This window comes from Sardina pilchardus, chromosome 2 (genome assembly GCF_963854185.1).
Source record: "Sardina pilchardus chromosome 2, fSarPil1.1, whole genome shotgun sequence".
Classification (NCBI taxonomy): domain Eukaryota; kingdom Metazoa; phylum Chordata; class Actinopteri; order Clupeiformes; family Clupeidae; genus Sardina; species Sardina pilchardus.
The window spans coordinates 32718868-32738867 of NC_084995.1; the positions used below are offsets into that span (position 1 = coordinate 32718868).

The 20000-nt window shown below is 50.1% G+C and overlaps 1 protein-coding gene across 1 annotated transcript in view; it reads right to left on the reverse strand.

The window, feature by feature from the left end:
- Window positions 1-20000, reverse strand: part of eif2b3 (eukaryotic translation initiation factor 2B, subunit 3 gamma) — a 33226-nt gene that overhangs the window by 4620 nt on the left and 8606 nt on the right. Inside the window, exons 4-10 of the mRNA XM_062527547.1 lie at window positions 15945-16104; window positions 15465-15576; window positions 8166-8257; window positions 5666-5797; window positions 5131-5321; window positions 4729-4791; window positions 4197-4347 (exon numbers count right to left, since the gene is read on the reverse strand). Of these exons, the coding sequence (XP_062383531.1) occupies window positions 4197-4347; window positions 4729-4791; window positions 5131-5321; window positions 5666-5797; window positions 8166-8257; window positions 15465-15576; window positions 15945-16104 (901 nt within the window). The remainder of the gene's footprint in view (window positions 1-4196; window positions 4348-4728; window positions 4792-5130; window positions 5322-5665; window positions 5798-8165; window positions 8258-15464; window positions 15577-15944; window positions 16105-20000) is intronic.

The window sequence follows — 20000 nt, forward strand, 5'->3', positions numbered from 1 at the left end:
TTACACCTACCAGACAGAAAAAGAAATAATACACTGCCATTATACAGGAGAAACAGACACAGACACACACACACACACACACACAACAGAACTTCAAGGTTAGAATGTTGCCTACACACACACTGTGGTAAGCATGAAGTTGAAGAGGAAGACACCACGTAGACTCGTCCACACCAAACACGATCTCTGGGTCAGTATGTGTGGGAAGAGTGAGACACACATTTCAGACTTGTGTGACAGAGCTTTGTGCCTTACGTGTCTCCACACAGACAAACACACACACACACACACACACATATACACAGCAATGTGCTGTATGTTTACAGCATTCAAAGAATAATATTTTCCTGGGATCACTTTGGCACCATAAAACTTTATTTGCACAGTTTAATGTTTACTCGACTTGCTTGGGCCAATTTCACTCTTCTAACCCCCCCGCCCCCCCCCCCCCCCACACACACACACACACACACACACTGCTGTCGAAACATATTCACCATGAACCTTCAGCTTTCATGTCTTCTGATAATTACACAGCTGAAGCTCTTGTCCCTTTCTCCCCCCCCCGCCCCACCACCAAGGAAACCCAATACCTCGGAGTTTTACTTTTTTCCTCTGCCGAGCTTGTTTTATTTTGCTGAAGACAGTATTAGCATACATATTAAAAAACAACACCAGCTTCCCCCACAGTTGTGTGCCCGTGAGCGACAACAATGCCATCACAAAAATGCCGTGGCATCGGCATCGCCGTGCACGAGAGGGTGCGCATTCTGTGTGTGGCGCGCCTTGCGTGCGTGCATGCGTCTGCTCGACGGAGTCACTTTGGCACTGTGTGTGTGTGAGCAGGCTGAGCATGAGAACGTGTGAATCTAGCAGGAAGGAGAGCTCTGTAGTAGTGGTGGCCCATATCTTCATGACCGTGATGAAATATTCCCACTTGGCAAACGTTGAGGGCAGCAGAGGTCTCCTCTGTGCTAGAACTGCTGAACTACTGAAGAGGGACAAATTGCTGATTTGCCTTTTTAAAGCTCGGCTTTAAAAAAAAAAAAAAAAAGGAAAAGGGAGAAAAAAATCCCTTTGGACTGGGCCGCGTGCTCCGGGATCTGTCTGAAGCGCTATCTTCACACATCACTACAATAGGAAATAAAGGCTCCTGGGTGGCGATGGCACACATGGCTTGGCCCACTCCCACAGTCTGACTGCAAGAGAAAGTTAGGCTGGAGGAGATGGACTGAGATAAGCTGACAGAGAGAGAGAGAGAGAGAGAGAGAGAGGGAGAGGGAGAGAGAGCTGAACAACACCCAATATTTACTTGTTATGTTCTGGTCGTTACCGTCATGCCTTGGCAATATGACCATGTGTTTATTTTTCATAGCAATAAGACTAATTTGAATTCAGAAAGAGAAAGAGCGAGAAACAGGGAGAGAGAGAGAGAGAGAGAGAGAGAGAGAGAGAGAGAGGGAGAGGGAGGGAGAGAGAGAGAGAGAAGGAGAGAGATATGCAGTTGGCGAGCGGCAGACCAGGTCTGCTATCTCTGAATGTGTGTGACTGTGACGTGTCCGGTCCTGCTGCCGCCATTCACATGGGCAGGCTTGCCTTGGCACGGGCACATGGGCACTCTGTTCAGGTGCTGCCAGCCGAGGGGAGGGGAGGCTGAGCAGAGGACGAGAATGTGAACACGTGCGAAAGACCAGAGAGAGAGATAGAGAGAGAGAGAAACCGAGAGACACAGAGAGATAGATATAAAGAGAGAGAGAGAGAGATAGAGAGGGAGAGAGAGAGAGGGAGAGGGAGAGAGAGAGAGAGAGAGGGAGAGAGAGAGAGAGAGAGGAGAGAGACAGAGAGAGAGAGGATGTCGGGTGCAGGGTGATGGGAGATTACAAGGATTGGCGTTTTTTAAACAGAGAGACCACCAAAGAAGCTGTGCTGAAATACCACTAATTACTAACACCATGCTCCTCCTCACTATGACCCCCACCCCTACAGCACGCACACACACACACACACACACACACAGTCTTCCCAACCCCTATACTCTACCCATACTCATCCCCCTTACAAACACACACACACACACGAACACACACACACACACACACACACGAACACACGAACACACACACACACACACACACACACACACACACACACACACACACACACACACACACACACACACACACACACACACACACACACACACACACACACACACACACACACACACACACACACACACACACACACACACACACACACACACACACACACACACACACACACACACACACAGAGAATCCAACACTTTGTAAACAAGCACTCCTACATGCAAACAAAGGGTGGAAAAAAAATGCAAGTGCCTTCTTTAACATGCCAGGGATTTGCTAATCCCTTCTTCCATTTTTTATGTTCTGAAAGAATTGCTGTTTCATTCTTTCTTTTCTGTCCTTTCTCTCCGTGTGTCTTTCTCTACTCCTTTTCTTTCTCTCCTTCCCTTTTATGCGTGCACTAACTTGGCGATGAGGGTGCCCATGCTGGCTCTGGGCTTTGGTTCTTCTTGGGGGGAGCCTGTGCTCAGACCAAAAGCCCTTCCCCAGGATTTAAAATAACAGACTCCTTTTTTCTTTCCCTCACAACAATTCATGTTATCCTCAGACTTCCACAAAAGCGAGCAAGGACGTCATTTACTCAAAATCAGCTTTAATCTAAATTCTTTCCGTTTGGGGTTGGGGTTGGGGTTTGGGGTGGGGGTAGGGGTGGTGGTGGTGGAGGGCGACCAAAAAAAAAAAAAAAGAACGAAAACGAGAAAAGAAATTAGCAAGTGTCTGAAAGAAAAGACTGCTGGCAAGAGTGAGTCTGTGATCCAAAAGAAGTGAAACAAATGTTGCGTTAAATGTTGCGTACTTGCTACATGACATGCCCGAGGCTTTCAGTACTGTTGTCCATCTGACAACATGAAAATTGATGTGAAAAGAAAAGGTTACTTTCCTAGAATGAAACAGGGGTTGGGAGGGGTGTGTGTGTGTGTGTGTGTGTGTGTGTGGAATGGGGGCTTTGTATCTATATTCATCACCTATCTGTGTGTGCTGAAATGTGACCTCATTCAGGGTCACTGAGTATCCATACACATTTCACAACATACGTTTCTGTTTTTTGTCAACACAACAAGAGTGGGACTAGTCTCGCACCCCCACCCCCCACCCGCCGCCCTCCCCCCCACCCTCCCGAATAGTCCCATCCCACCCAGCCCTGAGTCTCGCCCACAGGCCACGCAGAACGAAGCCCCGTCCCCGCTACAGAGAGTGCTTCTTCCAAAACAGGGTTTTTGTGTTCAGCGTAAGCACTGTAACGAGGCTCTTTGAGGAGAGAAGAGAAAGTCCCCTCACCTGTTCCCTCACACTAAGCACTTAATCCAGCATTAACCACTTTGTCGGAGACTTTCACCATGTGGAAAAAAAAGCGCTGAGTCCAAACTGCCTAGACATTTGGACCCTTTAGATACCTTGGCTGACATTACAGTCGTATGTTTAGAGTACATTTGGGGTCTTGAAGTAACCAGACATTTTATCATTGCAGCATTTAAAATTAGCCGTAATTTCCTGACTATTAGCCGCGGCTTATACAATGATTTTGCTAAATTTCTTCCACTATGAGGTTAATACAGGGGGGAAGTTAATATGGTGTTAATATGGGTCTGTTTCTTTTAACTTGCATAAAATACTGTCCAGTGGCTTATACACAATGCGGCTTATATGCGGGAAATTACTGTATATGAAAAGGCAAGAAAATTTGACATTTTCAAATTTTACATTTCTCAGCTTGTGCGAGGCACCCATATCAACTCTTTTGTTTGTTTTGGGACTAGCCTCTGCTATGAGAAAAAATCTCAATGGTCACTTAAATACACATTTCTCATTAAATGTGGCACTAGCAGAGTGCGGTGACGGTGTTGAAAGCTAGAGCATAGACTCGGCGGTGCTGCGCAGAAAAGCACTTGCAAGATGCCGGAGTCTGATGCCTGGTTAGTGGTTAAGGAAGTTGGACGTTGGCCTATCCACCATGACATGTATTAGACCAGACAGAGAAAGACAAGCTGCAGAGAGAGAGAGAGAGAGACAGAGAGAGAGAGAGAGAGAGAGAGACAGAGAGAGAGAGAGAAAGAGAGGGAAAGAGAGAGAGAGAGGGAGAGAGAACTTACCCTTCTTCGATGGTTACACCATTCATAATGATGGAGTTGGTTATCTTAACCTTCTCCTTGACTGTGGTAGATGCGCCAATCGTTGAGCGTTTAATGGAGGTCTTGTCGGCTATCTGACAGGAGGCTCCAATTATACTGTCAGCTCCAACCTTTCCAGAGACAAAACAGACATAATTACAGCGCGAGAGGATTACGATGACTTAGCCAGCCACTTGATCCTCAAGAGCTCCAAACACAACTACATTTTTATTTCGCAGATAGGGGCCGGCTCGTCACTTGAACAGCGTGCTCTTCACAATGTGAGCCTTACCTAATATAAACAAAACAAAATGTAAACAAAACTGAGACAGACGGACACATAGACAGGTAATAAAGAGAGAGAGAGAGAGAGACACACTGAGGACCCCTTCTGCTACAAAATGACCAACACAAGCATAGATGAGGTGTGTGTGTGTGTGTGTGTGTGTGTGTGTGTGTGTGTGTGTGTGTGTGTGTGTGTGTGTGTGTGTGTGTGGAGGGTGCTGCCTTACCTGACTGCGTTCTGACACCACAGCGGACGGGTGGACGGGAGGATCATCAAACAGCTTGGGAGCCTGCAGCACACAGCACACAGCACATGCTGGTTAACTCTCAGAGCATTCACCTGTTCTTAACGTTCCTTATAGAACTAACCTCCTTAGAACATTGCCCAACGAGGATCCTTAACAGCGCATTTGGGACACATTAGATTAATCTAAACCGTCTAAACCTCAGGACTAGGCAGAGATATTTTCTCAGTGTCGTACGTATGATAAGGACTCCTGAGTGTGCCAGCTTGACCAGGACAACCCTCTCAGAACTGTACAGTACTTCCACAGTGGACACCTACACCAGCTCCATCTTCCCTTTCACCCATGGGGAGACGGAGGGCGTGCGCTGTGCGCCGTTCTCACCATGCGGTTGGCCTCGATGTAGGCGGCCAGCGTGTTGACGCGGTAGCACATGCCCTCCTCCATCAGGTGCAGGTAGCAGCGCAGCTGGCCGCCGTGGTAGGCCTCGCTCATGTCCCCGCGGTGGTCGTTCCAGCAGGAGCGCTCGCGCGCCAGCTGCAGCAGGCTGTCATCTTTACAGGACATGAGGATGTCTACCAAGACAAGGAGGAGGAGGAGGAGGAGGAGGAGGAGGAGGGAGGGAGAAGAAGAGTGTGTAGACATGGTTAATGAGGGTGTCTGTCTGTGTGGAATGAGAAGATGTGTATTGTTGGTTGCATGGCACTGTTATATTATATCTATGGATGTTATTGATTGTGTTGATTAGATTAGGTCTAAGTGGTAGCCATGAAACAAAACAATGCATTACCACTTACCACACCATGCAGCACATAGATTGTACTAACAGGGTGTATTAACTTGCAATAATTAATACATAATAAAGCAGGAATACTATATGCTCTGTGGCATGGGCTATTAGGAGAACATGACTACTTACCAAGGTTTGCATTCCGCTCCTTCTTCTTCTGGTCCTGATCGCTGTCGTCTTTAGGCCTCTGGGAGTTAATGGACTTGGAGAACTGCTTCCGCACTAAGAAAGGCACTAACTCCCCACGGATGGAAGAGATGGAGCATGAAGGGACCAGTTAGCACACTTAAGACAACACAGCAGCAGGGTTCGGATAGAACACTCGGCACAAGCTAGCCTGATGCGTAGCATGCAACTAGTGGTACAAGCTGTACAGTGCATGCCAATACAAGTCAGATCAACTTTTGTCCCCTACTGTAGTTAGAGGTCATTTCCACATGGTGTCTTAACAGGGCAAAGACTATAGGGCCAGAAAATAACAGCAATTGTGCAGGAACCGAGTGCTGGTTTCAGAGCACTTTGTGAGTGGCGTCCTTGTCTGTTGTGTGTGTTCAGTCCTGGTCTCAGAGCAGTGCGTTAACGTCCTTGTCTGTTGTGTGTGTGGTCAGTTCTGGTCTCAGAGCTGTGCGCTAACGCCCCTGTCTGTTGTGTGTGCGGTAAGTGCTGGTCTGAGAGCTGTGTGTTAGTGGCGTCCCTGTCTGTTGTGTGTGCGGTCAGTGCTGCTGGTGTCAGAGCTGTGCGTTAACGTCCCTGTCTGTTGTGTGCACTCAGTCTCTCCCCTCCGCTCCCGCTACCGCTCCCCCTCACTGTCTTACTCACTTTGAAGCAGATTACAATTTCCATGTGAAAGCGGCAAAAAGAAACAACAGATACGCTACGCTGTCCATTTTTCTCCTTCAGAGCTGCACTGCATACAGCTTTCAAGAAGGGCAGAGCAAGCGTAGCGTGTGAAAGAGAGAGACAGAGATAGAGAGATAGAGCGAGTGAGTGAGAGTAGGAGGGGGGGGGGGGGGGGGGGGGGGGCGGGGACTAGGCGAAAAGAGACAAGACTCAAATGGAGACCTGAAAGGAGAGTGAGAAAGGAGAACCGAACACTGCAGAGAAAGAGAGTCAGGATACTTGGATGAAAGAAAGAGTGTGGCAGCGCAGGAGGAGAGGAGAGGAGCACAGGTGTGTGGGGTGGGGTGGTGGGGTTAGAGTGCACAGGTGTGTGAGGAGGGGTTGAGTTTGGGTGGGGTGGGGTGGGGTGGTGGGGTTAGAATGCGCAATGGCAGGGTCAGCTTCCAGAAAATGATATTTACATCAGTGGCTCCGCAAATTCAAATGTCAAAGCAGAGTGACTGGCTCCGTTTCAGAGACAAGGAGAGGGAGGGAGAGGGAGAGGGAGAGAGAGAGAGAGAGAGAGAGAGAGAGAGAGAGAGAGAGAGAGAGAGAGAGAGAGAGAGAGATAGAGAGAGAGAGCTATAATATACATTTGTATGACTGATTTGGCAACATGAATATCTTATTTGTCATGCCAATAAAGCATTTTTTTATTGAATTTGAGAGAGAGAGAGAGAGGAAAAGAGAGGGGGAGAGAGAGAGAGTGAGAGAGAGAGAGGCAGAGAGAGAGTGAGAGGAAGAGAGGAGAGAGAGAGGGGGCAGAGAGAGAGGCAGAGAGAGAGTGAGAGGAAGAAAAAGCCCACAGTGTGTGAGGGGGACACAGAGCTGATGGGCTCAACGCAGCCTCTACCTCCAGTTCTCCCCAAGAGGCTGTTGAGAGTCCGGCACAAAGCCCGGCAGAGCTGCACAAAGCCAAGGCTGGGGAGCCCCCGGAGAGAGGGGGGGGCGAGGGGTGGAGGCACTCTGGGTCCTCCGCAGGATGGAGGAGGAGGAGGAGGAGGAGGAGAGGGGGGTAGTGGTGAAGGAGGCCTGGGCTGACAGACACCCGCTGCACAATCGACCAACTCAAAGGGGACATAGAGAAGATGGGAGGATGGAGGAGCGGTTGGGGAGACTGAAAGCTTTCGCCCTCTTAAATGGTCACTTTATGTTACTTTCCTTTATGTGAAGAGAGACATTAAAAAACTCAAACTGACAACAGTACCTCTGCAATTAAAGAGTGTCTTCAAAGATCAAAGCCGGAAGAAAATGTGAAAAAGAAAACAAAAAATGTCCATACGTTTGTGAATGACAACAGGCTCGGACACACAGGGCGATTGCAGGGTGGAGCGTGTGGGTGTGTGTGAGTGTGCGAGGGGTGTGAGGGGTGTGTGAGTGTGTGGGGGTGACGCAAGTGACCATAAACCTGGAAGGTGACAGGTTGTAAAAGTACTTAACACCTCGCTTAAACACCTCAGCCGGACTAAAAGCCTCGCTGCTCTACATGGCTACGCTAACACGCTAACGCTTGGTGTTCTCCCCAAGAATAGGCCTAGCAGATGTGGTGCTAAGTCTGGGCAACGTGTGTGGTGAGAGGAGGAGGAGGAGGAGGAAGAGGAGGAGGAGGAGGAGGAGGGGGAAGGAGGAGGTGCTGTTAGCATCACTGGGAGACATGCTCTGTAAGGACTGATGATAGGGCTGACGCGAGAAGGGTTAACAGTCTAGAGCAAGGAGGTGTGAGACTGTTAACAGAGTGGGAAAATCCCTTACTTGTTGTCTACTAAGAAGTCGACCACAGATCTCTTCAGGCAGTACAGGTGGGCATCCAACAGGCCTGTCTTGATGTGCATCCTGGGATGTCTGTGAGAGAGAGAGGGTGTGAGAGAGAGAGAGGGAGAGAGAGGGAGAGAGAAGGAGAGAGAGAGAAAGAGAGGGGAGGCGGCAGAGATCAGAAAGTGATTTTAAGAATGCCAATAAAACTCTACCCAAGGACTGCAATATGATGAAATCTGATACAGCGAACCCACAACAGTGCCCCAGGCTAGAAAACCAGACGCGGGATGTGAAACATCAAAATAACCAACACCAACAACAAAAACAGAAATCCTGGACTTTTCCCTTCTTCGGTCGAGGACAGATGCTTCCTAATTACACGGTGAAGCTGAGCTCTGGGTTTGGGTTGGGTTGCGGTCTCTAATTTACCCCTACTGTACCTACCCAGTCCACATCCTAATTGGGCTTTCTTTCGAGGTGCTGCCAGGGTCGGACCATCTGCTCTGGCAGGGGCTGAGGGGAAGTGACACGTCTGCGAGAGGAACTCTGGAAGGCGACGGGCGACGCCGAGCGCCCCCCGCGCTAACGGACGGTCTGGCCTCCCGCCGTCTCCTTTTTACGAGGACACATCAGACGGCCGCAGTCAGAGGACCACTCAACCCCCCACCCCCCCAACCCCACCCACGCCCCCCCCCCCCCCCCCCCCCCCCCCCAAAGGGCCCCCGGCGCTGCGACTGCTGCAGCTGGCCAGATGCCAAGGCTGCCAGACCCCCAGCGGCTTTACAGCAGGACACTGACACAACAACGCTACTGCTGGAGCCATCCACAGACCTCCTGTGAGCCATCAACATCAGAACCCGCAGGGGAGGGAGGAGGGAGAGGAAGAGTGTGTGCATGAGAGAGAGAGAGAGAGAGAGAGAGAGAGAGAGAGAGAGAGAGAGAGAGAGAGAGAAAGAGTAAGGAGGGGAGTGAGAGAGTAAGGTGGTGACTAGAGGGGGATGAGCGAGAGGGAGAGAGAGGGAGAGAGAGGGAGAGAGAGGGAGAGAGTGAGGTGAGAGAGTAAGGAGGGGAGTGAGAGAGTGAGGTGGTGACTAGAGGGGGATGAGCGAGAGGGAGAGAGAGGGAGAGAGTGAGGTGAGGGAGTGAGTGAGGGAGGAGAGAGGAAGAGGGAGGGAGTAGAGAAGGATGTGGTAAAGAGAGGAAAAACCCATCTCCAGGCAGTAGGACCGACACCAAAGTCGCACCTGTTCCGACACAACCCTCTACCCACTCATGACTGGCACACGCGCCCGCCCTCGAGCGAGAGGACGCTGGCTGGCGACGCCGGCAGGATCTGGCCCGCGTGTGACCGCTCGGCTCGCCGAACTAACGCGAGCCTGATGTGCCGCACTCGGCCAGCGGCGTCCGTCGGGTGGGCGTACGCGCAGCAAAAAAGGCCCGAGTGTTTGTGAGCTCTCTCTATCCGCCTGGTCTCCCTCTGCACAACAGTGACAGATACGGCGAGGACGCTCCAGAGGAAAATAAAGCTGAGGCAACAGTAAGCTTCATTAGCGCACTAAATGGTCCCAGACTCGGGCCGTAAAAGTGTACAAGGCCAAAAATGACAGAGCGCCGTCTGTACATCGAGTTGAACACGCCATTAAAGAGAGCTGGATCCACCACTTCGCCGGGCTGCCATCAGTCATCGGCAGCGCAGCGGTTAACTACCTCACCGGGGTGCACGGCGCGTCTGTACAGTACATCTCTGCTCATGTTTGTCAGTATGAGTGTGTATGAGTGTGTGTGTGTGTGTGTGTGTGTGCATGAGTGTGTATGACTCTGTGTGTGTGTGTATGAGTGTGTATGACTCTCTCTCTGTGTGTGTGTGTGTGTGTGTGTGTGTGTGTGTGTGTGTGTGTGTGTGTGTGTGTGTGTGTATGAGTGTGTATGAGTGTGTATGAGTGTGTGTGTGTGGCTGAGCAGAGGGCCTCATCCCATCCTGCTGGAGACATTTATGATGCGCGAGTGTAAGAAAACCATGCCCTCCTGTCCCCTCCCCAACTCACGACCTGAGCTCCTCTGTGTGTGTGTGTGTGTGTGTGTGTGTGTGTGTGTGTGTGTGTGTGTGTGTGTGTGTGTGTGTGTGTGTGTGTGTGTGTGTGTGTGTGTGTGTGTGTGTGTGTGTGTGCGAGGGGGGCGCTGAATGCCCTCTGACACCATGGAGCATCGGCCTGCAGGACTGCTGCTGGCGCCGATCTCTAAACCAGATGGAGCCTCAAATAAATCATGCCACGGAGGGAGGAGAGTATGTGTGCATCAGTGTGTGCATGTATATGTGTGTGCGCGCGTATGTGTGTGTGTGTGTGTGTGTGTGTGTGTGTGTGTGTGTGTGTGTGTGTGTGTGTGGTGGTGGGGGGGGGGGGTAAATAAGCAGAGGGTAAATTATGATGACTTCTGAGCTGTTCCACCAGGCCGCAGCGTGGGGCTCCTCATGCCGAATTCCTGAAAAGCAGGGAGGTGTGCGAACTGACAGAGGAATATTCCACCTCACACGACCACATATGGCTCCAGAATGTGCACTCACACAGACACACGCAACACACACACACAGGCACAGTATGGGCCAGCAGGTTGCTGTATACTGAGCTCTGTGTGTGCGTGTGTGTGTGTGTGTGTGTGTGTGTGTAGTGTAGGCCAGCATCCAGGAAGAGAACGGCGAATAAAAGCATGACTGAGATTTATGGGAACACCCAACATGTGACATCATGGTTTGGCACCTGTGAGAGTGAGTGTGTGTCTGAGTGTTTGTGGGTGTGTGCGCGCACACATGGGATTGTGTGTGGGGCCGATGACTGTGTCTTTGAGAGGAAAACTGTAAATGTGTCTGTGTGTATGACTAGGCAGGCATGCATGTGTATGTATGTGTGTGTGTGCGTGTGCGACTAATGACTACGGTGATCATGGGCAGGGAATGTGTGTGTAAGTGGATGAGAGTGTGGGGCGGGGCTTTATGAGTACGAGGCTGCGCAGGGATCCAATACAGTGAAGTGCTGAGCTTGATTGACAGGTGCTGTTAATGAAGTGGCCCTGGATTTTCAAAACAGCAGGCAATCAGACCAGGCTGGCTCAGGAGGGCCTTATGATTCTCTCTCTCCTGACACACACCATGCTAGCATGCTAACCTACAGCTGGCTGTGTGTGGCTAGTACTAGCATCGGATATTGGAAACCTACCATGATGAAAAGAACAAAAGAAGAACATGAATGAAGTCTGTCCAGACTGATCTGGAGCGATCGGACCGATAAAGCCAAAGCTCGCGGGGGCTCGTGTGACCTGCGCAATAAAAATCTGCAATACAAATGGCAAGTTCTTCGAAATGCAACTGTGGCGGTGATATTTAGCCAACCAATGTTGTTTCCTGCTCCTGATGGAAAACAGATTTCGGCACTAAATACTTTCTCATAACGTCTCGGGCCTCTGATGTCACTGGATTTCCTCACAGCTCTCCTCATTCCCGTTTGGATGGCTCACTACTGGCGTACAGAAGAAAGGGGGGCGAAAAAGAAAGGAAAATAGGGGGAAAAAAGAAAATAACAAAAGAAACATTCAGGAAAAGCCTGCCAGCCTGCATGTGTGTGAGCAAATGTGAGTGTGTGTATGTGTCTGTGTGTGACTCATTAATGGCTTAAATGGCTTACAACTAAAAATCACTGACACACACACACACACACACACACACACACACACACACTCTTCACCCCCCCACATACACTCCCCTACAACTCCACATTGCCGTACAGTGAGGTCATGCACTCCAGAAACGGTCTTTTTTTCGTTCTGAGGGGACAGAGGGAGCGTCAGAGTCAACAGCAGCGGCAGCAGCAGCAGCAACAGGGCAAATTGACTCAGGCCGCCGGGCTAGCCGGAGGGCCCGCGGCAAACACCCGCTCCTTTGTTCTCGCTACTTGCCCCGGACCTCCGCACACAACAGCCCCGGGAGCGCCGGGGAGGGGAGGGGAGGGGAGGGGAAGAGATAGGGGTCAAACTGTGCTCACATGCCCCCTGGGAGTAAGTGGGGTATTCGTTCGAAGCGGAGGTCCATCAGACACATGTGATTCCCACTTCCCGCCAAAGCTCTATTTTGGACAAAGCAAAGTTTGCCAAGGACGTTAACGGAGGCGACACGTTTTTTTTTGTGTTTTTTTCGAAGCGTACGCTGTGCGTCCGTGTGCAACGTCTACACCATACTCGGTGGGCCTGAGAGGCGGCGTTAACATGCTGGGGCTTGGGATCCTACCATCTGTAAAACCTTTACTGCATTTCTCACCGTGAGAGTGTAAAACACACAGGCACACACAAACACACGTTTGCACACACACACACACACACACACTGTAAGCTCTCAGTCAGAGGAAACTGAAAGGGAAGACTCTTCATCTGCCACCAATTTGAACGGGAAAGCGGAGCAAGAGTGTAGGTGAGCGGAATCAGTAGGAACCGTTCAGAACTGTGAAATCAATTCAAAGGTCAATTAGCATCACATGTGCGGCGTGTTCCCGGCTCCCAGGTGGAAATGAGAGGCACGCGGTGTGTGTGTGTGAGTGTGTGTGTGTGTGTGTGGGGGGGGCAACAAGGACCCCCCTCCTCGGGCACAACGTGGGGCCTGGGAAACACCCCTGAGGTCGTTTACGGGGCCGCCATTTTGAGGCACTAACTCGGAATAAATGACACGCAGCAGCGAAAACAAACAAACGAGGAGCGAGAGATCCATATTTAGCCAAGTGGCTTCCCATCCACTTTTGGTAACTGGCTATTGAGGGGGTATTTCTATTCTTCTGGCGGGTCGGGCGGACATCTGTGCTGGCTCAGATGTGGGCGGGGGCTGCCCTGATGATTCAGACATGACACACATAAACACCCCCAAACAATAAAAGCACTTCTCGTTGGTGCAGGGAAAACAAACTAGACCGCTAGCGTGCGCACACACACACAGGCACACAGGCACACACACACACACACACACACACACGTTGTAGCACAGATTGGCAGGGCGGGCTGGGCGCTGGGGTCGGGACTCGGGAACGTGGCGTGGCGGCAGCCGATGCTGAGGGGCGAGCGCGCCTGTTCCGTCCTCGCTGTCTGCGCTGTATAAATACATGGCAGACGCTCGCAGACGTCGAGACGACTTGGACAAACAAGGGCCGCAGGGGCCGGGGGGAGGCTGCTTTAAGAGGCTAACAGACAGCTAACCACACACACACACACACACACACACACACACACACACACACACACACACACACACACACACACACACACACACACACACACACACACACACACACACACACACACACACACACACACACACAATAGTGGGCCAGGGAGGGGTGGGGGGCTGCTTTAAGAGGCTAACAGACAGCTAACTACACACACACACACACACACACACACACACACACACACACAGGATAGTGGTCCTCCGCAAGCAGCCAGGTCTGGGCTCGTGGTCATGCATAACCACAGACGGGCCTGGGGGGCGACACACACAGCCGCCGCAGGTGAGCGTAATTCGCTGGAGGTGTTGCCTTGGCGAGGGCTGATGGACATGTACGGCGTAATGAGACTAAACAGTTTAGAGGAAGCGCGTGCCGTTTGTGTGCAAGTATGTACGCGTGTTTTTAAGCTGAGGCACAAGGCAGGACAGAGTGTCTGTTGATATAGGTGTGTGTGTGTATGTGTGTGTATGTATATACAGGCCTCTGTATGTGTGTGTGTGTGTGTGTATGTATGTATGTGTGTGTGTGTGTGTGCATGTGTGGGCGCTTGTATTTGCAGCACACTCACTCACTCACTCACTCACTCACTCCCTCTCTCACTCACTCGCTCGCTCTCTCCCAGCTGCCGCGGACCCTCTCGCCCTGGACAGGATTTACAGTGGCTCGGGCTCCCTGAAGTATTTACGAGCTCCTTAACAGAGCGCGCTCCAAACGGACGCCTTCGTCTTCCCGCTCCCGGGGCTCCCGGGACCCTAACGACGCCGGGCCACCTCCTCCCCGGAGGCGGCGCGGAGCAGAGCCGAGGCCAGACCCAACCTGCCCGCTGGTGCCCTGGAGCCAAGGCAGAGGGCAGCCTCCTCTGAGCGGCACCACAAACACCACGGGGAGGGGCCCAGGCTGGTATGGGCCGAGAAATGATACACGAGAAAATGTCCCTCTGGTGCAAATACGGTTAGAGATCAAGTAGTCGATAGTTGATCCATACGAATGGGAGAGATCACTAATATGAATGTAATAGGTATTGCTGTGGCGATGGGAAATATATTTGTGCTGTGCGTTCATACAGTACATACAGTACATGCGTACATATAGAGATACTATGCATACATAATGTATACACAGTAACAAAGGTAGTTCTATAAAAACATTTAAAGAACAAGAGAGGAGCCCCATCACTGGCAGCTGAGTCCACTGTGGCAGAAGAAGGTGGAGGCTGGCTGGAGAGAAACACATGGAGGATGGGTGGAATTTACAGAAACCCAGCAAGGAAAATAGACCAAGTCAGAGGAGAGAGGAGAGAGGAGAGAGTTGCCACTCTGCATTGTGAGGGGCTGGCCTGGCGTGGAGGAGAGAGCGGGAGAGCGAGCGAGCGAGCGGCCAGAGCGGGAGTGAGCCCCGGCGCGGCCGCGGTAATTGGCAGGTCCCGTGACGGGCAGGCGGGCGCAGGGAGGGCCGTGTTTTCATTCCGCCCCACGCAAACGCCGAGGTCAGCGCCGTGCAAGGCCACCATTGTTCTGGAGAAGTCTGCTTTAACGCCGCCACCACCGCTATACCTCACCACACACACACACACACACACACACACACACACACACACACACACACACACACAACATCCACATTCACAGACAGACAGCCCAACACACACAGACACACACACAGCCCCACACACACAGATACAAACAGACACACATTCACAGACAGCCACACACACAAACACACGTACAATGACAGCTCTGTAGCCCAGGCTGAAGGCTTGATATATGAAGTATAACTTCATGTAACCAAGAACAGACTGATTGGTGTATTTCTCATTGCACTTGTGTGTGTATATTAGTGTATGTATTAGTGTTATTCACACATGTGTATGCATATGAGTCTAATGCATGCATGTGTGTGTGTGTGTGTGTGTAGAGACCCATAAACTGGGGCACAGGCAGCTGGTGGTGAAGCGTGATGACTGTGGCGGGTGCTTGGGGTGGGGTGGAGTGGGGTGGGGTGGGGTGGGCGTCGGGCGTCGGGGCGCTGGCACTCACTTGCGCATGATGGACTTCCTGAGGGTCAGGCCGTCCTCCAGGTCTGCCTCGTTGGCCATGAACAGGAGCCTCTTCCCCGTGCCGTCCACTCCGACAAAGTCCCTCTGCTCGCCTGCGAGTGAAGCAAGAACAGAGCACCCACGCCCGTGCCTTTACTGCCGGAGCACAGGGAGCACAGGGAGCACATGTCGGGCGATCGCCCTGCACTCGGCTTTATTTACGAAGCCGACGGCATCGATAAACCGCACAAACATCTTCCCTACGGTCTTTCATCATCGTGACGGATGCTTACCCCTGCTGTTTGTCAGGGCAGACCTCGGACCTCTAGGTGCATGCAAATATTTGGCTAAACTGTTTGAATCGACATGCCAGAGTCCCATTCGGGGGCTAATGGAGCCTCAGATGGACTGTTTATCCAACGAGATAGGAAGGCCCGGAGATGCGTGCTGCTTTTGAATGGTGGAGGGAGAGAGGACCTACCCGCTTTCTTCTTGCCCTTCTGGCCGGGGACGGTCTCCGTGAACTCGTTGCTTTTGCTCATCAGCATGGCGAGGGTGGCACTGTGGGCACGGAACAGGTCGACCACCTCGTGTAGCGCCACGTCAGTGATCAGGTCGCAACTCACCACCAAGATGTCCGTCTGCGGGGGAAAAAACAAACAAAAAAACAGGATATTCAGTGACCCATCCTAACAGACCATACAAAAAAACCCTACTGAAACAAAACTGAAGTTGCCATATAATTTTTGTTTTAAATACATTTACATATTATGTTTGTAACAAGCTATATGGTGGTATAGGATAATAAGATTTTTTTTTACATTTCTCATGTATTTTGGATTTCATCTGGAAAACTTTGTACATTTGGCATTTGTACTGGACAACAGCAAACCAACTTCTCAGCGGACATAGGGAGCAAGTTACCATTTACAAAATGGGCCTTAGTATACAGCTGAAGAAGCCTGAGGGTCATTCCACCTCAATTCAATGCCTTCTGCTTGACCATCTCAGATTTCCTTCAAAATTTTACCACTTAAACTAACTTAGCCAAAATATTAGATTGGTATACCTAATACATCCAGAGAAAAATTTAAAATGAATTGGTACTCCCTTTCTGATTTTTGGCACATTGGCGCCCTCATCTAAATCTGCAGCAAAGTTCAGATGTCATTATCTCCAAAAGTTTTCAAGTTTAAGACTTCAATTGCAGATTTCTTTCAAACCCCCACATTGGGTGCCCCATTACACAATTTATAAATAAAATGTTTGGCAAATGGTTATGTCTTTTTGTTGTAAGTATTGTAACACAAAACTGAAAAATAAGGGGGGCGCTGTGGCACAGCTGGCTTTTTACGGGTCCGAGTGCCCACGGGGACCCAGGTTTGAATCCGACCTGCGGTCATGTCCCGATCCCGCCCCATCTCACTCTCCCACTTGTTTCCTGTCTACCTCTTCACTGTCCTATACTAATAAAGGCAAAAAGGCCGAAAAAATACACAAAAAAAAAAAACTGAAAAATAATCAATTTGGATGATATTGTATCTCCCCATTACAGGGGTATGACAAGCTATACCAATGAATTGAACACATCTCCAGAAAGAATATGAAATGGGCTTTCAGACTGTGAAATTTCAAGATGTCACAAGTCTTTAGCTTGAACACTTTTTGAGATAATGACATCTGAACTTTGCTGCAGATTTAGATGAGGGTGCAAATGTGCCAAAAAATCAGAAAGGGGGTACCAATTCAAAAATGTTTTTCTCTGGATGTATTAGGTATACCAATCTAATATTTGGGCTAAGTCAGTTTAAATGGTTACTCTTTAGATGGTAAAAGTTTGAAGCAAATCTGAGATGGTCAAGCAGAAATGTTCTCTAAAATCCGTTGAATTGAGGTGGAATGACCCCTGATTGGGGCCAACACGGAGGATGTTCTGCCCTAACAATGCTACAGGTCAACCTGAATGCTGCTGAAGAAACAAAACAAACAAAACAGAGACAACAATAATAATAAAAAAAAAACTCCTGAAACAATTTGACGAATAATTTTTGTTTGAAATGCACTTCACATGTTATGTTTGTAACAAGCTATATGGTGGTATAAAATAACGCACATAGCGCGTTGTTCTGCTCGAGATATAATCACAATTTAAACCAAATGCAGCGGAGAATGCACACACCCTTGATACAGCCCAGGTGGGTCTTCACACAAGGGGAAACATCACATCAACCCTGATCCAGACGCAGATCCGGATGTGAATGAGGCAGAATGTGAGATGAAAAGTTGCACGTCGGTGGTGTGTGCCATTTGTACTGATGTTTAAGCAGCCGCATTCACAATACGAGGTATTGGCCCTTAAAAGTACCCTGGTTGAACCAAGACCAGTCTGTGAGCACATCAGAATTTAATTGGCGGATCCGTCATTAAAGCCCATTTCCAAATCATTCAAACCCTAGGAGCCATTTGCGACCACTTATGTGGTGTGGACTGGGCTTTATGACGACAGACAAAGGAGGACGATGGGTACTGCTGATGGCTGTTCTAATGCCGTCAGCTTTAATTGGCACAGACGTGCATTTCCTTTGAAATGGAGTAAAGAACGACATGTAAAACCTTCATTTACAAAATAATTATTTACTACGCTTCGATGGAGTTAAACAAATATCCAGAGCAATTGGTCCAGTTTCAGTCACGCTACCCTAAAGCACTTCTTGCATCTAAATAGCAATATAATATTGAACTTTCTTAAAACAAAGCGCAAAAATATATTACAAAAATATATCACCATCACACGCTTTTTTTTTCCGGAAAAATCAAAACCAGCCGACACAATTGCAAATGAGGAACTTTCTTTGGAGGTCTGGCCTAAAGTCATAACAGATAAAAAACAAGTAGGGACACACCAAGGCAACGCACGGTCAAGAGACTATCGCTCAACGCTGAAAAGACAAACGGCTGTGGCAATAACACACTCGTAACAACACAGCTCATTCGGAGACTTCAAAACACGGCATGAGAATTAGGGAGGGGGAAAAAAAACAAGTTTACATTTTGAGAGACTACAAACTCCTAAACACATGCTCAACAAAGCCAAATAACACACACGTTGCGGAGGGAAAGGCCAGTATGTACAAACAACGGGACCAGCTGTGGTCCCGGAACACAAGAGTTGATGTACTGGAACAGTCTGGGGTCTTTTGCTATCAACTAAACAATATAGCTTACATCTCCCAAACAAGCGGCAGCCCAATTCCGCACTTGGCACGCAGCTCTCCTCCATTTTGCTGTCATGGGGGTTTAAACTCGCTGCTTTATATGGTAGAAATGAAGACGCGCAGGATTCCTGACGAGTCTGTCGGCCATCTCCGCATGCGGAATATGTGCGGACATGATGCACAGGGGCCCCTGCGGTCACATGGTGAGACATTCAAGCGTGTGTGTGTGAGTGTGTGTGAGTGTGTGTGTGTGTGTGTGAGAGAGAGAGAGAAAGAGAGAGGGAGGGAGAGAGAGAGAGGGAGAAAGAGAAGAAGCTGCTCTGTATTTCTCTTGACGACAGTCACAACACACCCTGGGGTTTACAGCATGGCTGTGTAGCTGACGTGTGTGTGTGTGTGTGTGTGTGTGTGTGTGTGTGTGTGTGTGTGTGTGTGTGGGGTGGTGGGGGATAGGGGAGTCAACGAAGGGCCCTCTTTAATAAACACTGCTGCTCTCCTGACTGCAAACCCCACACACCCCGTGTGTGTGTGTGTGTTCGTGCGCCGACATAGATGGAGGTGAATGGTTGTGTGAGTGAGCTTGTAGTGTATGCGTGTGTGTGCGTGTGTGTGTGTGTGTGTGTGTGTGTGTGTGTGTGTGTGTGTACTGGGAGGGGAACCGGTGATAAATCCTGCTTGCGTTCGCCATTGTTTCTGTTTGAGCTGTCTGGTTCCCATCTGGTCTGCCCATCTCGGGCCTGTGGATAAATAAACAGGGGAGCGGGAGCGGGGCGCGGGCCCGTAAAAGCGTGCCTGGCTCTGGGAGAGCTGCATGCCTCATTGGGGAGGCCTGGGGAGAGAGGCCCCGCCATGACGCTCCGCTATTCTGCGCTCCACTCCACGCTAGCCTGCGCCACACTCTACAGCGCAGCATAGAATAGCTTAGCATAGCACAACCCTGCTCTGCTCTGCTCTGGGACTGGGCAGCAGGCCCAAGAACAGCTCTCGCTCTCCCTTTCTCTCTCACACACACACACACACACACACACACACACACACACACACACACACACACACACACACACACACACACACACACACACACACACACACACACACACACACACACACACACACACACACACACACACACACACACACACACACACACACACACACACACACACACACACACATGGTGAACAGATAGCATGGACAGAGGCCATGTGTGAGTATGTGTGTGTGTGTGTGTGTGTGTGTGTGTGTGAGTGTGTGTGTCCACTCCACTCCATGCTACTGAGGAGCTGCAGACTCCCTCCCTCCTGCCGCTTCCACTACCAGTG